This window comes from Trichomonas vaginalis, chromosome V (genome assembly GCF_026262505.1).
Source record: "Trichomonas vaginalis G3 chromosome V, whole genome shotgun sequence".
In the NCBI taxonomy this organism is placed as follows: Eukaryota; Parabasalia; order Trichomonadida; family Trichomonadidae; genus Trichomonas; species Trichomonas vaginalis.
The window spans coordinates 18511275-18531031 of NC_067207.1; the positions used below are offsets into that span (position 1 = coordinate 18511275).

At 33.5% G+C, this 19757-nt stretch overlaps 2 protein-coding genes and 2 pseudogenes across 4 annotated transcripts, besides 2 other annotated features; 2 read left to right on the top strand and 2 right to left on the bottom strand.

Annotated features, from left to right (window-relative positions):
• Positions 1 to 5: 5 nt before the first annotated feature.
• Positions 6 to 248, top strand: TVAGG3_0360170 (serine threonine-protein phosphatase family; the record flags this gene model as incomplete). The annotated part of the gene is made up of 1 exon (XM_051231416.1): positions 6 to 248. One exon carries the CDS (start codon positions 6 to 8, stop codon positions 246 to 248), a length of 243 nt encoding a protein of 80 aa, XP_051101146.1.
• Positions 249 to 1554: 1306 nt separating this feature from the next.
• Positions 1555 to 12799: a mobile genetic element.
• On the bottom strand, positions 2525 to 3475 carry TVAGG3_0360190 (annotated as a pseudogene). Its single transcript has one exon. A coding segment is annotated over exon 1 (951 nt).
• On the top strand, positions 4709 to 4945 carry TVAGG3_0360200 (uncharacterized protein; the record flags this gene model as incomplete). The annotated part of the gene is made up of 1 exon (XM_051231417.1): positions 4709 to 4945. The coding sequence occupies one exon, from the start codon at positions 4709 to 4711 to the stop codon at positions 4943 to 4945; it is 237 nt and encodes a 78-aa protein (XP_051101147.1).
• TVAGG3_0360210 lies at positions 9539 to 10769 on the bottom strand (annotated as a pseudogene). Its single transcript has one exon. A coding segment is annotated over exon 1 (1231 nt).
• A 749-nt stretch (positions 12800 to 13548) lies between the features above and the next one.
• Positions 13549 to 19757: part of a mobile genetic element that runs on past the window's edge.

Here is a 19757-nt window from a genome sequence, read left to right on the forward strand (position 1 = left end):
GTAAAATGGGTTTCTTCAGTAAGATAGGAAACTTCTTTCGAAATGTTGGAAGAGGTATATGGAATGGAATAAAAACCGTAGGAAGAGGAATTTGGAACGGTGTCAAAAATATTGGTAAAAGGGTAGGTCAGTTTGTTGGTATTATACCTAAAGACCCTGAACCAGAAGAGCAAGCTCCTGTTATACAACAGCCTGAACCTGCACCACAGTCTAGTTGGCAACCAAATCCAACACCTCAACCGTATTAAAAAATTATATTTTTACCGTTCGATAGTAGTTGTATATGAAACTAAGTTCTAAGTAAAACGCATGGTATAATGGAATTATTCTTTTTCTTCCATCTGTAGTAAACCATACTTGAAAGTCTGAAATACTTCCACTTGGTGGTTCGTATAACTTTGTAGGTTTTTCGTAAAAGTCATTTGCCAAGCATAAGAAAGAGTTTTGGGCGCCAGAAATGAAGCATGAACAATAATAGCAGCTGGGTCGAAAACATCTTTAAATAAATATGGTTCATCTCTTGCATATCGACTGTAAATATTTGCTAAAGGAAGTTCGACTTTCTGATTTAACATTCTTTGCAAATAATACCATGACATTGCAGTGAATTCTGTATATATTTGTTCGTCTTTCTTTGGATTGTCTTCGTAGATTTGAAATGACACTTGTGAATTTTGTTTGTCATATACAATTCTCACATAAAGTGTGCTCTCGGTATTTGCATATTCATCAGCATATTTTGCATAACATGAATTTATTTTATCTTCTATATTTTTTAACGCAGTCTGTAGAAAGATGAAAGGTCAACTTGTATTAGCTCAATTTCTTCCCACATTTTTCGTTTCCCTTCAGATATATAATCTATATGAAACCTTACAATAAATGGAAAACTTTTATCTTCTACAGACACAAACTTCATTCTACGCGAAAGCCAATAGCTTTTGTGACAGATGGGTCTCTTAACCATCTTAATGGGTAGTCAAAACGATAGCCTTCATGCTTTACGGTCTCTGTCTCAAACTTTTGACGACATTAGTAAAAAGTTCATCTAATGGTTTAGTTGTAGCAACTCTTGAATTTTCTTTTTCTATTGGAAGCATATTTTATCTAGAATAAAAATGTCGAAAGATATTGCTTCCATAAGAGAAATACAACACAACCGACAACTCATTATGCAAGCTCTAAATAAGAAACACAACAAACTTTTCAAACTATTCTAAGATATCTGAGTCATTGAAAGAAGGAAACTTAAAACTGACATTAAACCCAATGACAGATGAGTTTCTATTTCAAGACAATAAGAACCATACTGTCTGTATAAATCCAACAAAAGGAACTTTAAACGAGAAACCTATAAATGAACTTCTTTTGAAAGCAGATGTTGACAACAAAGCTGACAAAGAATATGTAGACGATGCAATAGCAAAAGAAGAAGAAAGAGCTAACAATGCTTATGCAACAAAAGAACATACTCATCCTGAACTAGCAGACAAAACATATGTTGACAATAAAATGTCAAGTGAAGTGACAAGAGCTGAAAACGAATATTCTAAAAAGACTCATACACATTCTATATCTGAAATAACAGACTTAAACGTTAGCCTTGAAAATAAGGTAGATAAGGACTTATGGCTAGTGTGTTAGTGAAGAAGGCGGATAAGGAATATGTGGATGAAAAAGATAAAGAAATTATAGAAAGGGTTGACTGGTACCATGAACGGACATCAAAGATTTTAAAAACTAAAGCCGATACAGGATGGGTTTCAGGATGTTTAGACCTTAAAGCAGATAAAACTTATGTTAACGATGAGTTAGAGAAGAAAGCAAATAAGAACCATACACATACAAGTTTTACAACTGTTGCTATAGAAAGTATTGAAGGAACGGTTGAAGAAACTGGTGGGGATGCAATATATTGTAAACCTCCTAACTTTCCACAAGGTTTAACATCGGATGACGACATAAACGACGATGAGAAACATTAGATGTAAAGATGTTTAGTCATGAAGGATGAACATAATATTAAATTCACTGCTCAAGATTTATATGACAAGAAAGCAGACAAAACAGAGCTTCAAACATTAAAGACAGAAATACTTCAAACATTATATCCTATAGGTTCTATTTATACGTCAATGAACTCTACCAGACCAGAAACAGTTCTGGGTTTTGGAACTTGGACTCAAATAGTCGACAGGTTTTTGTATTGTGCAAACTCTTCAAAGGAAACAGGTGGAAGTAAAACGATTTCAGGTTGAAAATTACCTGCACATAGTCACTACATAGATTTAAGTACATCTCAAGCAGGTTGGCATAAGCATAGATATTGGGATTGGTCAGCAATGATAAAAGGTAAAGGATATGATGTTAAAGACAACGTTAAGTTTGCTATAGATTGTTACTGGAGTAACACTGAGGGAGGAGGAAACCATACACATCGCGTTTCAGGATATACGCAAACAACGGGACAAAGTAAAGACTACATGCCACCTTACATGACAGTTTACGCATGGTATAGAAATGCTTAGTCGTCATTTTCAACTTCTTTAGCATATTCGTCAGGAGTTGTCTTATATTTGTTAGGAACTGTCTTTGAAAGTATACCACCTTGAACTTTGACAAGTTTGAAACGAGGTCTGACAATAGTCGTTTTATCTTCTGCTTGCAGTCTGTACATTTTGCCATGTTGCCTAAAACTTCATAATATTCTCTTGTATACTTTCTTCTATTTTTACGAACACGAATGTGAGTACCTGTCGGGTTCCCATTGTTGTCATAGTCAATAGTATTTTCATATGGGTCGCGTTTAGGTATTTCTATTTTTACTTTGTCACCTTTCTGAAGTTTGAAGCCCGGCATTCTTTCTTTTTGTCTCTTTTGACTAAATTATTAAATATATAGTCTTTCTCTAAGTCAGGGTTGTTTTTCATTTCTTCGGGGGAGTGGTTTCCCAAACCTTTTTGTTTACGGCTATTGTAAATATTTAAAACTTGTCTCATCTTTGCCATGGAGAAGTGTCTATATTTGTCGTCATATGACATTTCATTTGCTTCACCACCTTGTGGTTGTTTAAGTCTCTTAACATTTTATACAACCGTCAATGACACCAAGAGCAGAATGGTTTTGGTCGACAATGAAATATTGGTTTACATTTTTTGAACGCAGATAGTTTTTTACATCATCTGATTTGAAAGAACTTTCACAGTCAGATGTCAGTTTTTTGGATGGTATTTGTCAAACGAATATTGTCAAAGCTGCTAAGATATCTAAAATATTTTTGGACTGTAATGGTATGCTTCACAGTATTGTGTTTTGACCGACAAATATTAGCCAGTATGGTGGTCCATCTTCTCTATACCTCGGAATGTTTTCCAAGATATCCATAAACCAAGCATTTGGTGTTGAACTAAAGATTTTATCATGAGTGCTTTCTTTGTTGCCTTAGAAACATAGGGGTCCTTGTTGGATTCGTCATTTTTATCCTATAAGAAATGGGTTTATTTGGCGCATTAGCAGGAGTTGCATCTAGATTTTTACCCGCAGTGGGAACAATAGCCAGAGGTGTATTTGGGGTTGGAAGAAGATTTTGAGTACATTAGGTATACTTAAAGAGAAAGCACAACCTATTATACAAACTGTACAGAAAGGTTGGGATGTAGCACGAGATGCAACAAATCTTATTCCAAATCCTGAAACAAGAGGAAAAGTTCAAGGATGGATGGACAATGTGGAAGACAAGCAGGAAACTATTATAACAAAGCAAATGACACTATAACCAAGCAGGACACTATATGGACCAAGGTGAAAGATTCTTTAACAGAGGAATATAACCATGCACAACAATGGGTAAACAATAACCAACCTCAACCGCCTCAAACGTGGGGAATGTAAAGTTTTTACTGAGATGAAATGAACAATACAGCATTGAGACAAATGGTTCAAGATGGATTTGTCGGCTTCCAGCAGTTTACACCACGTGTTTGTCAAGTTCTTCCTATACCTCAGGAAGTTTTAGACCGACTTAAAAAACAACAACAACCAGTTGAAACAAACCAAACTAAAATTTTTTACTGACCTGAAATGACCGAAGAAGTTGAAACGGTAGATTTGACACCACAAACAAAAAGTCAGAACCATTGTCAAAACCTGTCAAAGAACTTACAGATGAAGAGAAAATTCAATAATAGAAAGTGCCAGGTCTGGAATACAAACCCTAACTATAAAGTCACTTTTCATAGAAATGGAACGGCAAGTATCTCAAAAAAGAAACAGACTCTCACAAATAAAATATTGAAGTCTGAAGGAGCTTTCGAGACAACAGATGGAAAAGTTTACTTCACTGACCAACAGTTCATTATAGAACATCTCATTGACTTAGAGTCGAAATATTCTAAACTTTACAACAAAACACAAAAAGTTGAAAGGAAAACAAAAAACAAATGGCATATGATATTTATGAAGAATGTTGACGATACAACTGTTCCTGCAGGTGGGGAAAAATCAGAGGAACCGAAAAGTGACGAAACCGATAGAAGAAGAAAAACCAAAAACTGAAGATAAACCAAAACCAAAGTTTAGTTTGGAAACTAAACCAAGTCAACCTTCATTAGCTGGTATGGGTTGGCGTCAAAGACTTATGGCAGCAGGTGGTTATGTAAAGTAAAGAAAAAAAATATTTTTTTATTTTTATAAAAATGCCCCATATAGAATGGATAGAAAATCTGCTAGAATAAAAGCAGAGTTGCAAAGATATGGTTGGAGAGTTTCGAAGAATTTTAAATATAGGAAGGGAAGACCCATAAAAGTCTATGACAAACTGGCTGGTCTTCGCTACGAAATGGATTTGGAAACAGCACGTGCAAATTATCCAAACAGACTAGAGAGGTTAGAAGAAGAACGTCTTATGGACATGCCTTTCGATGTTAGTGAACATTGCATGAAGTAAAAATTTATTTTAAAAAAGTGACATTTTTTTTAATTTTATTTGAAATGTACGCTGAGTTTGTTGGAGAAGACCGTTGGGAAACTTGTTTGTTAGATGAAAATATGAAATTCACTGTTGTGAGTCATTTGAAGTCAGAAACAAAAAGACAAAAAGAGTTTTAAGCGAATGGGAGCGAAATAACGGATATGCTGTTTATGAAGATGGGTGGAAAACACTATCTTAAACATGTTGTCATTGCAACTCATTTTATACTGAATCCTAACAATTTACCTTTTGTAGACCATATAAACCGTATAAGAAACGACAATAGACTTGAAAACTTAACGTTGGGTCACTCGTTCTGAAAACAATAAGAACAAAGGCAAATTTGGAGATATTGTATTCGAATTTGTCGACGAACTAGAAGATGAAACAATTGAAATTACAGACTATGGCAAGCATACGTTTAGTTTTACTACTATAAGCGAAGAACAAGACTCTTTCTACTTTTATACCGGCGTAAACTATAGAAATTTACAAGTCGATGTATCTTTTGGTCATAATAGTTTCTGTGACATTGAATAACACTTGAACCTAAGTTTGAAACAATATATAGAATTGGTGTGCTTAATGTCAATGGAATGACATTCCTTGTATGACACCTTTTCCTGTTATAGGAACTGTTGGTAGTAAACCAGAATATAGTTTTGTATTATAGCTCATATTGTTTATAGTAAACTCAGTCGGACATCCAAACATTGAAACCTGCTTCTAGTTGCAGCACATGTTACACCTGTACTTAAAGTATTAATAAAGTCAACAAACCTGTTGGTGGTATATCTGAGTAAGTATCTTCAAAGGAATATTTTTACCATTCACAAACAATAAGTCTTCTGGTGTCAAAAGAGCAAAACAGGCTTTAGTCGTCATTGTGTTTAAAGTTAGTTTACAATATCGTCCTTGAGGACTTTGTAAGTTTGTTGTTATAGAATTATATGACTCAGGGTTTTTGTCGTAATAGTATAAACCATTATATCTTCGCCATTTACTTAGCAAATAATTTTTAATGAAAATGTTGTGGTCGTCAAATATTTTTATGACGTCTGGGAAACTATACTTTAAGTTCAACGTTTCACCTCCTTTCATAACGTATATCTTGTCAATGACATTATATGAAACACACACAGCAACTAATGTCGGGTTCTATTTCTTTGATGTTTATATCGTCTGCCTCTGTCAAAAGTTTAAATAGTTCTTTTCAAAAACTTCATATTGAGGTGCAATGACATATGAGTTCACTTTTACAGGGTTGTGTTTTCGGACCAAGTTTAAACATTATACCTAAGCTTGACAAATTCTTCTCCTGAGTTTGAAAGTTTTGTCTTTAAGTTGTTGGTAGTCGTTTCGAATATCTGCAACAGAACTTAAGTCTCTGCTAACTTCAGGATATGTTGGTTGTTCTTTTTACAGGAACAATTGTTATTAACATTTCGTCCTCGTATGGTTTCCCCACTTCAACATCTCTGTCTTTGACATTGACAACAACCCTTTGACTGTTTGTTTGAGTTGGTGAATTTAAACTTCACATCTGCCACCGCCATTAAACCTTTTGAAACACTCACGCTTCTATTTTTTCGGAAATGACATTTTACTTAGAATAAAAGATGACGTATTCGAGTATCTCTTCGAATTGAAGCAGAACAAAGTTACACAAACACAAAAATACAAATACATTGACAGAATAGTTCTTTATACAAACAATGGTAAATGTTATAGAATAGGCAATATTTGCTGAACCAAAATATTTTCAATAAAGCAAAAAGTTGGTATAACTGAAATGGTGAAAGTTCTTGCGTTGACAAAAATATAACACAAAACTTACAGATATTCTAAAGGAAAGTTTATCTTACAATTTATGTCAAAACTGGCGTAACTGTCAATATTTGACGGAGAGAGTCAGTTCAAGAACAACTTACTGACCTGTGCTGCCAAATTGCTTCGATGGAGCTGTCGTTATACCAATCTGAGGAGCCCCAGCCGGTTTCATCGAACGAATCTTCAAAGAGAGCATCTTCCGTGAAAAGTGCTATTGGTTTTGTAAACTTCTTTGCTCTCAGTTCACTCTGGAACCGTCTCTGTCACCAGTATATTGTATTTGTACAGTACCAACAGTTGAAATACCACCCATAAAAGTCTTTCTGAGTCCAGCAAATGGAATGCCAAGCCAAAAAGTTTGAACGGTCTCCATTTGTATATTGAGTTTTTTGACCCCTGTATGAGTCCATACTTTCACATATGGCATAATAGAACTTTGCATTTCAGGGTTAATGGTTGTTGTGAAGTTGTTGTTAAAGTTCATAGCATCTAATGTCAAGTTGTATGACCTCATATCCTCAAACTGTAGAATATTCTTCCTCTTGGATAATATTTTGCCATCTATGTTTATATGATATTTAATACCGGGTTGTAGAAACAAGAATAGTCATTTATAGTTCGTCTGAACAGTAACAAACATAGTATCTGCATGTTTCATTGCAGTTGTTTAAAGCAATATCTGTTCTTGCACCTGGGTCAGCACTTTGGTTTCCAAACTTCACCTTGCAAAGTCTTTGACAGATATTTGGTGTATAGGGAACATAAGTGGAACTGCAATATATTTGGGCAGCTAAAGCATTTGAAATATCTGGGTCCAACATATAGACTGCAAGTCTGCTTTCTATTCTCTTGCATTCAAACTTTTCGCATGTGAACTTAACTGGGTCCCAAGCAGTTCCAGCAGCATTGAAATAATAGTTTACTTCATTGTTGAAGTTTGAGAAACCAAGTCTAAGTCAACTTTGTCTTTGCAAAAGTCAGCAGAACTTGGCTCCACCAGTTCCAGCTACAGTATGCTGAATGGGTCTTGTGTTGGTGCAATGACTAAGTTATTTTTGCTTGGAGTAGTTCAATAGAAAATTTTTCTGCCCAGTTTTGGCAAGTATCTTAAAAACCCTGAAGATGAGGAAAGATTGACAAAGGAACTCTAAGTTTCAGTTTTACTTTAGTGCCAGCAGTTCCATCTGAACCAGAAAGGTTAACATAAACTCCTGGAACGTTAGGGTCAAGTCTTCTTATTTTCTCAATATTTGCATACTGGTCTGTTTGTTTCTCTAGCTTGTGGTTGTACTGAGTTTCTCAAAGCGAACCATTCATAGTTTGCCCAATGTTACTGTTTGAACTAAGTCAGAGTTAGAATATATCTTATATCCCATGAAAAACTTCTGGAGCATATTGGTATCCGACATAGAAATTCCTTTGCAACCTTTTCTTTCAGACAACTTGGCAGAAGGCTTTATTTCAATGTCTTGTTCCACGTATAAGAATGAGTTGTCAATAGAAATAATATGAAACCTGTTCGCAAGCAATATCTACTGTTGTTGAAGAACTTCTCCAAACTCACCTACGTTTCCATAATGAAACAGCAGTTGTATATTCGTAAGTTCCAGGAACTATTTCTGACCTTCTAATGGCATTGTGCATTCGTTTATCCATTCGGAAACATTTCCGTTCATGGCATCCAAAACTGTTGGCGTTATATTCTGAGCGGCGTACATTTCATATGGGTAAAAAATATAGAATAGTTGGATTTATATATCATAATAGACCCACTCGGACCAAGCTTTACTTTCTTCCTGACTGAGTTTTTAACTCTTCTTTTTCCTTCATTGCCACTACTTTCACTAAGATGAAGTTACTTCTTCACTACTTTCACTTTGTTCTACTCTTCTCTTCTTCTTTGGTGTCGCTTTTGGTAACTTGCCCTCTCCTTCAAGTTGTTGCATCTTTGCCTCATGTTTCACCTAGTATGTTGTAAATTTCCCATGTCCTTTTTGCCTTTGGGCCTCTGGTCGCCCCTCAGGTAACCTATATCCTAGAAAAGATTTTGTCATAGTTTGTTATTGAGTCTTCGCGTATTGTTTGCATGACTCTTTCCTGAGTTTCCGGTTCAAGCTCTTCAAACAGAGCTTGTCCATTGGAATAAGCTTCGTTTCCCAAATATATGTTTTTGTAGCCTTCTGGTTTTTCTTTCCATGTTACCAATAATATCTTTTGTGAATGGAAGCTTTTACCCAATGTTTCAGTCTTGCGTCATTTATTTCTGTAGTTGGTTTTATTTTGTCAAGGAACATGTTTTTCAATTACTAACATTTTCATTTGGTACTGTCCATTTGAGTTTTCTTAATATTCATCTCTTCTCATTTCATTGTCTGCAAAGTAAGTTTTTTATGACATTTTTGCAAACTTTCGTTTGCAAGGTCATGTACAATAGGTTCTCTTCCTTCTCTCTCCCTAACTTTCTTTCTAAAACTCTTCACCAAATATACCATCTCTATGGTTCTGTGTAGTTCTTGAGATAAATGTTCTAGAACGTCAGGTGTTATATTTCTTCAGCCATGTTCATTTCATACTGGTCCAAAATATCTCGCATGTTTCATATCTTTCAATGGCATTAAGCCGCGCTGAAAATACCAGCTATATCTGGTTCACCATTTCACTTCCATTGCGTCTACAACTTCTTGGAATTGTGGTTGTAAGTTTATGAACCACCTTCCGGATTAGCTTTATGACCCCATCTCATTGTAGTTCCATAGTCTGCAGAAAACAAAAGTAGGGTTTGTTTCCAATATTGGTTAGGTTCTGAATGAACTTTAAACAATGTTTCATTTTTATATGTTTTGGTGAAATTTACCTTTTATTTTTCAACCGAGTTCAGCCAAAGATTGAACGTTATATGGTCGTAAGTAAAAAGGATTGTTGTATTTGCGTACACTTTCTTTCAGTATTCCATTCTATGCTGGATATTTTCATCTGATGTTGGAGTCTTTTGTATGTCGGCGAACATTTTTCGATATTCTTCTACTATTTGTCAGCCGATTTTTTCTTAGACTCTTGGAAAGATTCCATATTCTCCGCATACACTTGTTGAGGGTCAAGATTTTTCGGCTGTTCCAACTCTTCATCTAGTTCTGTGAAGTTAGTTTCCAAAGGAGGGACTTGTTCGTTTCCTTCAGGCTCTTCTAGCTGTTTGTTGCTGAACTATTTCTTCCATGTCTGGTTGTATCTGAACTTCTTCTTGTGGAGTTTCTTGTACCTCATCTGCTGGCATTTCATATATTCCGAGACCGTTTTTAAACAAGTTTCCCTATTAAAGTCATCCGGACTCATAAACCTTTCTTCTTTCGTTCCGTCTCTATTTTTTACGCGTTTCATGAAATAGTTGAATTATCAATTTATCTCTGACACCAAATATCTTGGAGTAAATTCATCCATGTCATTTGGATGATATGCTATTAAATCATATCCCTTAGCGAGCTTGTATTTTTCCAGGTTTTGAAATTATATCCCATTTGGTGCTGACCATAAAGCTAAATAGGTTCGGGTCAGTATTTCCTTCCTTGAACTTTCTAATAGCTTCTTATCTGTCACTAGTCAAGAGTATCTGGGTAACCATAGTCTTCCTTAAGCATTTTTAAGAATTCTTGTTTTCCTTGTTCTCTACTTCTTTTATGTCCTTGCTCTGTTTGTGGTTGTTGCTGTGCAGTGTTTTGAACTGTTGGTTGTGGTGCAGTGTTTTGACTGTTGGTTGCTTGTGCAGTGTTTTGAACTGTTGTTGCTGTGCAGTGTTTTGAACTGTTGGTTGTGGTGCTGGATTTTGAACTGTTTGGGTTGTTGTGTTGGTTTTGGTGGCATGCCTGTGTCTGTGTCCATGTGACGTGTAAATGTTTTAGGTAGTCCTGGTGCAGGTGCTTCTCTTGGAGGGTTTGGTGGTATATAAGTTCCACTAGCTAGTAATATAAGTTCCACAGCTGGTATATAAGTTCCCCCAGCTGGCACATATGTTCCATCTGCAGCATAATGTCCTACCTGACTTTCGTTTTTAAGAAAAGCATTTACTTAGGTCTGTTTTGGTCTGTTGTAACTCTTTTTCTTGACTTTCCACAAAGTTGCTCTAACGGCGTCATTAGGCCACTTTTGAACTGCCTGTCTCGTTGCTGCATCTGTTTATTTTCGTCATATTTTGTGCTACTTCTCTTAACTCTTTGTCGAACCTTCAGACTTCAGTTTCTTTCCAGATAAAGTCGTTCACTAGTTTCACCTTACTATGAAGAGCTTCGAAGGCGTTCTTAAAGTCAGCATTCATTAAAGCTTCATTTGAACTGTCTTCATCCGCTTTGTATTTTTGTCCTTATTGACCCTATAAGTTGGGCTGCTTTTAGCGTTGGCTTGGGCGTCTAACCAGTCATTATTAGCTTTTATATATTCTGCGCTTTTCATTGCCTTTTGCATGGCTGCGTCGTTATTTTTACTTTCTTGTGCTAAGTTTTCATACTGTACGGTTTGGTTTTGCAACTGTTAAAGTTTTTCTGCTTTACATTTGCTTCAACTTCTTTTTTTATACTCATCGCTATCCATATATGTCTTCAGGGCTTTTTTGTTTTATTTCTTCATCTTTCAGTACTAATACTTGAGTAGTAATGGTTTTTCAAATTTATAACATCTTGTTCCATTTTTGCTACTTCTGCTGCTTTTTCTGACACTTTTTTCGCATATTCCTCTGTACATTAGTTCTTTCAGTTGTTCTTCTTTCTTCTTTTTTCTCTACGTTTAACTCATTGAGTTTCTTGTGTGTCTGTCATATTCTAGTTTCTTTTCGTTTTCACTTATTTGTTTCTGTATGTCTATGTTTGACTTTTTGACATCTGTTATTTGATTTTTGAGTGAACTCAAATTCATTTGACTTTGAGGTTATAAGCTGTTCCGTCTGCAGCTCCACCATAGCCTGCCATTTTCGCTAAAAGTGCCGCTCTTAAACCTCCACTCTGTGCACCAATAACTCGGTTTAAAGCATAGGGTTGCTTGACATTTGTTGCAAATAGTGGGGTCATTCATAATTTTTGTTGTTGCAACTGTTGTTTGTGGTGTCAGTTTTTACTATTGGATGTTTCAATGCTCCTTCTCCTCTTCCGTATATTCTTACGTAAGCTTACGTGGCATTTTAAGTGAAGTTAAAAAGCGGTTTTTGACGGTTTGTTTGTATGACACTTTTTGTTGCAGCACAAAAAACTACTCGGTCAAAGTTTTTGCAGTTTTGTAAATAACCGTCCTATTCTCCGTGCCTATGACGATGAAATCATGACAAATTCAAGAGGGTAGAAAAGAGGTTAGAAAAGAGTTAGATCTAAACCTTCTACCCTAAATTTATTTTTGGTCATTTACACTCATTACGAAGAAGTCTTGAACAAACATTTACGTTCATGTTTGACAAAACATTTACGAAGAAGTCATGAAAAATTCAAGAGGGTAGAAAAGAGGTTAGAAAAGAGGTTAGATCTAACCTTCTACCCATATTATATTTTTGTCTGATTTTACGAAGAAGAAGTCTTGACAAAACATTTACGAAGAAGTCTTGACAAAACATTTACGATGAAATCATGACAAATTCAAGAGGGTAGAAAAGAGGTTAGAAAAGAGGTTAGATCTAACCTTCTACGCCTAAATTATATTTTTTTTGGTCATTACACTCATTACCGAAGAAGTCTTGACAAAACATGTACGATGAAATCATGACAAAACATTTACGAAGAAGTCTTTGACAAAACATTTACGAAGAAGTCTTGACAAAAATTTACGAAGAAGTTTGACAAACATGTACGTTCTGTTTGACAAAACATGAAAACATATATAATTTGTGAAAAAGCGACACATTATATATAATGTTTTCGACCCAGAAGACTAACAATTTTTTCCGAATAAAAAACTTCATTTATTACTAAACATCATCAGGGCTAGAAGGCACGAAGTGCCTGGAAGCCCCACTACCTTTTTTTTTTTTTTAATATATATATATTCAGATGATATAAGATGATTTTTTTTAAATAAAAAATAAAATTTAATTTTTTAATTGTTAAAAATAAGAATAGTAAGCTTGACAAAGTAATTTAAGTTTTTTGCTTTGTAAAGTTATTTGGTTGGCAAATGCTTGTGTCACTTTTTGTTTGAGTTCACTTTCCGTAATTTGTCTTATGATACCCAGGAACTGTTGTCAAAATGTCATGTTGTCTCATTTTTTCAGAGAAAGTTTAATTAACCGAGTGACATATGGTGACGTAGTGACACCCTCAGTTCTTCAAAATAATTAATTATTGAATAACCTGAAACCATTAACGTAAACATTAACGATAAAATTTATTTCCAGGACTGTTGTCAAATGTCATGTTGTCTTCATTTTTTCAGAGAAGTTAATTAACCGAGTGCACACATGGTGACGTAGTGACACCCTCAGTTCTTCAAAAAATAATTATTATTGAATAACCTGAAACCATTAACGTAAACATTAACGATAAAATTTATTTCCAGGACTGATTGTCAAAAATGTCATGTTGTTCTCATTTTTTCAGAGAAGTTAATTAACCGAGTGACATATGGTGACGTAGTGACACCCTCAGTTCTTCAAAAATAATATAATTATTGAATAACCGAAACCATTACGTAAACATTAACGATAAAATTTATTTCTGCAGTTCATCCATTACTTCATTACCTAATTAATTACAGACATAAAATATATTTTAGTTCATTCAATAAACGCGGTACCATGCGAATTAGTCACAAATGGTGGCATGTAATCTTTACCCAGCTTTGGATTTGTTGTGAAAGTGTGTGAATGATTTCCCCCCGGTTTCAGTTTTGTCGAAAAGTCTTTTTTTGTTGAATCGTTATAAGCTGGAGTATAAAACATCATTGCAAGCTTCATAGTCTGAGTTGATAATGGGTGGTCTCTTAATGAGTGGCTATGGTCGCCAGAAAAGTTTTTGTAGTTCCTGTATGAGTGTGCGTGTGAAGGTTTGCTTCTTTAATTTTCTTCGAACCTCCTGTTTGCTTTGAATATCTAGCACAGTAATAAGAATTTTATCTAACAATCTGCTTCCACGACTAAAAACCTAAAACTGTTTCTGGATTTGTTGAGTTCATTGACGTATAAATAGAACCAACAGGATATAATGTTTGAAGTATTTCATTTTTCATGCTTGTAATCACATCATTTTACTTCCGACTTCTTTGCATAATTTTTCATCAACATAAGTTTTTATCCGCTTTAAGGTCTAAACATCCTGAAACCCATCCTGTATCAGCTTTAACTTTAAAGTCTCCGATGTCCATTATGATATACCATTCAACCTTTTTCTTAATTTCAATTATCTTTTTTCATCAACATAAGTTTTATCTGCTTTAAGGTCTAAACTCCTGAAACCCATCCTGTATCAGCTTTAACTTTAAAAGTCTCCGATGTCCATTCATGATACCATTCAACCTTTTTCTTTAATTTCATTATCTTTTTCATCAACATAAACCAATTTGCCTTCTTATTTAACTCATCGTTAACATATTCCTTATCCACCTTCTTCATTATGTCATTTAGGAAACCTTCTATGAATTCCTCATTTAAATTAAATCTTCCAATCTTCAAACTTTAGGAAAATGCATTTAATGCGTAATATCTCTGTTCTTCTTCTGGTGGAATTGATGTTATATCATCCGTTATTCCTTTAATTTTTGAATTCATAATAAAATTTCTTTTATATTTGATATCACTGCACCAACCCTTTGCAAACGAAATTCGAGAAATGGTCATTTTTTCAATACTATCTCCAAATCTCCATATTTCAACCTTTGCGTTGTTTCTGCCGTCTTTGAATTATATGCATATATGGCGTATGTAATGGTCTGAAGGACCTGGGCGCTTTGCGCCTTAAGTTGGCTGTGTTTAATCATTTATTATGATTTTAAAAATAAAATATTTAATCCGTTATCCTTCAGCTATTTTTCTCTATTTGAAATTGCCTAATATTTCATTCATAAATTCTAAATCAAAATCAAATAGGTCAGTTATTCTAAATTTAATATTTGATAAATCTTTTGAATGAAGAATAAATGAATTCCCGGATAATTGAAACGGATATGATAAAGAAATGTGTTTAAGTTGATGGATAAAATGTTTTGTATTGATGGGTAAGAGTTAGGGTCTAATATTTTGATGTGAAAATCTCATTGGGGTATTAACTTTATCACATTTGATTAAAATGAAATTGGAACCAAGTGTCAGAATACAAAACATCCCAACATCTTTTTTCAAATTTAATATCCCCACAATGAACGAAGATGAGGAGTACAAAATTTAATTTTCAGCGGGAATTTAATAAGGTTATTTATTTCATCAAGTTCAAAAAGTTTATCGGGTTTTGATTTAAAATTTTCTTCATACCATACGATAAATGATTCATTTAAATAACTTAAAATCATGTTAATATCCCATTTCGCTATCACATTATTTATATACATATCATACGTTTTTTTCATGGTCATCTTTAATAAATATATATAATCTGAGGGTCTAAAAAGAATGGATTAAATTTACCACTCACAGAAACGAGAGTAACATTATAAAATTTCCGATAATGTTAAATTTAATTCACAGGCTATTATTCGAAATAATATTGATAATTGACAATTTTTATTACGATTAAAAATATGGTAAAGCGTTATTTCCAGTGATAAATAAAACTAGAATAAGATTACCTCAAGAAATTCATAAATTCAACGAATAAGAAATTCATTCATGTTATAATTTTAGTGTTTTCAGAAAATATGAGTCAGTGTCATATTCATCAACAGGTTATATTTCACTTCATTCAAATTTAGTTCAATCAAACCCATATAATGACCATTTCATAAGATTTTCAGATGGTATTAAAAATGTAAATTGATAGATTAAAATATGAACAGATTGACAATATCGAATTTTTGGAATTTTTGGTTTAAATATCCCGATGGAAAAAAAGATTGAAGTTAAAGATAAAGCTGATACTATAACAAAAACAATTACAATGACCGATTCCGGATGTGGGGAACAAAAAGAAAAAACAAACGATAGAAACTGGTAGGTCAATTATTATTGATTATGATTCAAAGGATTATTATTCGATAATGTTAATGCTTGAATATTAAATAGCCTTAACAAAGAATTTTTCAAGTGATATTTTATTCATCAACTATTTTATTATAAATATCATTATATGTTAAATGAAGTTCAGTTGTTGTTCCGTTCTTTGATATCTTAATTGTGCTAATATCCTTTATAGGATTTATTTTTGCAACTGTTCGCAGCATGAAACCTCATCATCTATGAAAAATTGAATCTTAACGTCTGAATCTTGAACATCACAAAGAATGGCTGTATAATGTGAATTAATGATTCAATAAGGTAAAATAATTAAACTGGAATTTGGTCAATTAATTTATTATTGAATCATAATTATTAATTATTATATCACGGTAAAATTTTCATTTAATTCAGAATTAATGTCTATTTTATATGGGTTCGTCGATGTTTGGATGAAAGAGGTGGGGGGTATGTTGGATAAGTGGAAATTTCAACAGGTTCTTTACCGGTTCAGATAAAATGATTGGGTCTCATCTTCTTTATTTTTGCTCCTCCTCCTTTTTCGGTAAGTCACGAGTTAATAAATTTGGTTGAGTTTGCTGACCTTGTTAATTCAGGGCTAACATTAACTTTAACATTTTGAAATAATTCGTGATTTATTCATCATTTCGTTATAACCAAACCGTAATCTCTGCTTTTGCGTTAGTGTTCTTTTGACTAGTGAAACGTCTTCTCATTTATATTCCGAATAAAAAAAATATATTTAAACTTTTATTTTGCTGGAAGTTTTGAATCTATTATTCCCTGTATTTGTTCTTGAAGTTGATTTTTTAGCTGGTTCATTGTAATTAATAGACCTAATATATTCATTATTTGCATTCTTATAATCATCTGATTTCTCAATTTTCTTTTATCTAATTCCTTAACTAAATCATAAGTTTAAACCTCGTTGCTGATATAATGGTTTCTTAATTAAATCTTTGAATGCTTTGAGATAAAGCACTGATGCAATTCTTGCTACTATAATTGGTTGGATTGATGTTTAAGTTCATCTTTAACATTTGCGAAAACTGGATGAATAAAGCAACTTTAAAGAATTTCTTAGCTGAAATTTCAGGTCTAATATTTGCATATTGACCATCAAAAACTGGTTTAAGAAATATTGTGGTAATCCATCCGGTCCCTCTTCAATAGCATTTAATTCTTCATTGAAATAAGAATATGGTTATAACGGTATGATTATTAATTGACCATTTTCACCTTCTCTCCAATGTATTGTTTAACAGCTTTTCCATTTTCATCAAATTGCATAGGATAACGTTTCATTATATGCTTTACGTTTAGGATAATCAGTTATAGTTAATTTGTAACCATTTATGACGTTTAATATTACCTTGACCATCAGTAACGAAAACTTCATTATATACCATCAGGTTTTCCATTTGGGACGCCGTTTGTCTGTTCGTGTGCTTCCCAATTTGGACCTTGACGTTTTGGCATATGCTTGAGCTTCTGGTAATGTTAAAACGTTTCTCATTTGTTTAACATCTTTTTGAAGACCAGCAACAATATGAACTAATTCTTTCATTCCATCAGGAACTTTTCATAGTTCTATTATATGCCCCTTTTTTGTTCTCTTATTTTAATGGAACCTGTAGAAGATTTGCCATTTCTGTCATGTTTAATTATAAATAAAAAATAAAAATTAATTATAAAAAGTTAATCAAATTTAACACTTCCTTTATTTAAATCAACTAATTATTTTTCCATGTTCACCTAATTGCTGATATTGTGTGTAAAGTTCATTAATGCTCATTGGTAAATTCACTTTGATAAAGCATAACGTTCAACTGTTGACGACTAAACCCACTGAAAATGAAAAGGGTTGATAGATTTGATTTATATGTTTGTGCTTAATGCTTTGAAGTATTGAACGCCATAAAGAATGAACACTGAATGTGTCGACATTGAGTTAATAACTGATTAAAAATATGATTTCTCATTTGTTATTAGTTTTTGATTTCACTGCATCATCTAGAAAATGAGTGAATGCAAAAATTCTATCAAAATTTGAAATAGAAAGTGTTTCAAATAATTCATCCCGTTGTTTATCAATAATTTTATCCTCTAATCCTTGCTTCTTGATTGTATTATATAATTCTTTATAACATTAAAAAGTTTTTTAAATAATTCTTCTGCTTCTCTTGTGATAAATAAATAATTGGAATTTTTGATTAAATGCTTTAAAGATTCAAATGTATCATCTGAAGGTGAACCTGAAGGTTGATATAAATTAACACATGTGAATAGGGGAAGTGTTAGCAATAATGATAATTTGTTTTAATATCGTTAATGTTTTACCTTTATTCTGTTTACCAATTGCTGCAGTGATTGAATTTAAGTAACATTCAGAATATGGAATTTTCATTAATTTTTCCTTAGATAGAGCATTTCTATTATCACTCAATGCTTCATTAATCATATTATCTACGTATCTATTATATACTCCCGCTATTCTTCCATAAGGGGTGGATGAATTTAAATCCACTTTAATCAAAAATAAATTTATAATTTTAACATTTTCTATTCATCAATATTTCATCATATGAACTTCTATACTGTGGTGGTGTAACCTGTTGGAGTGATTTTCAAACCTTCGTCCGGTGTCCATGTCCAATATTTAGTCCTAGTAAACCAAACCTGAGGAGGATTTGTCACCTTTGAACAGTAAGTGTCATTTTCACCCTGAATGATTGGATAAGCTTTCACTTGTACTGTAACTTGGTGAGTTGAAAGTTTCTAATCCATCAAAAGAATATACACCGCTCCATCAACGTTGAACTGGAATAGTGCATAAGAATGAAGTTTGGTCTTTCCATGTTCTAGTAATGGTGTGCCATTCATCTGCATTCAGTGGTCTAGTTAATGAGTCCTCGTATTTTCTGTGCATTCATTCACTCCATCTAAATCAGAAGCTTGAAGCATAACTGGTAAAGAATATGTCCGCCCACTGTGGTCATCGCTTGATCGGGGAAGTTTCTGGAATCTATAGTGACCTGAAGAACCTCGAAGCATTGGATTTTTCTAAAACCGTTCTTTTGCATTGCATTCTCGGAAATGTTAACACAACATCTGTAACATTATGAAGAGCGTATGAGAAATCTGAGCTAATACCTTCAGGAGTGATGGCAACCTCCATTTAGTGAACGAACGTCAATATGTTGAGCTGGATCATGAAATGGATCTTCCTTACTAAATAAACGTGGTATTGCTTTAACTGATTCTTCAATTAAACCGTATCCTGGTGTAATGCATTTATCCTCTAAAACTTCCATCTTTGTGCATGAAATATAACGTCATCAAACTTGTTGCGGTCAGCAGATGTAGGCGGCTAAGCTTGTAATTAATTTGGCAGGAAGTTCCGATTTGTTGGAATTTGCGATCATATTTATAAACATGATTCATAATCTTTTCATAATTTTCATCAGTTATCTTTTCATAAACGTAATTTTGTAAATCACAGCACTCTTAACGGGTCAACCTGACAAAATACTAAAGTATCCCTGAAAACATAATATTTAAGAATGATTTCACCAAATGATTTTAGGATAATCATCGACGCCTGAAATGCTAACAAATCATTTACCGGATAATCATATTCAAAAGTGACATCAAACTTCTCATTTGCTTTCTTGAAAAACTTCTGAAGGGTCATATATTTACCATACTGAGTTATTCATATTTTTGAACATTATTATATAACGAATGAACAAACTTTTTAACTTCCTTTCTGATTTTGGTTTATAAATGTGCAAATGCGAAAGATTCCGGGCGCAATCCATCTGAAAGATA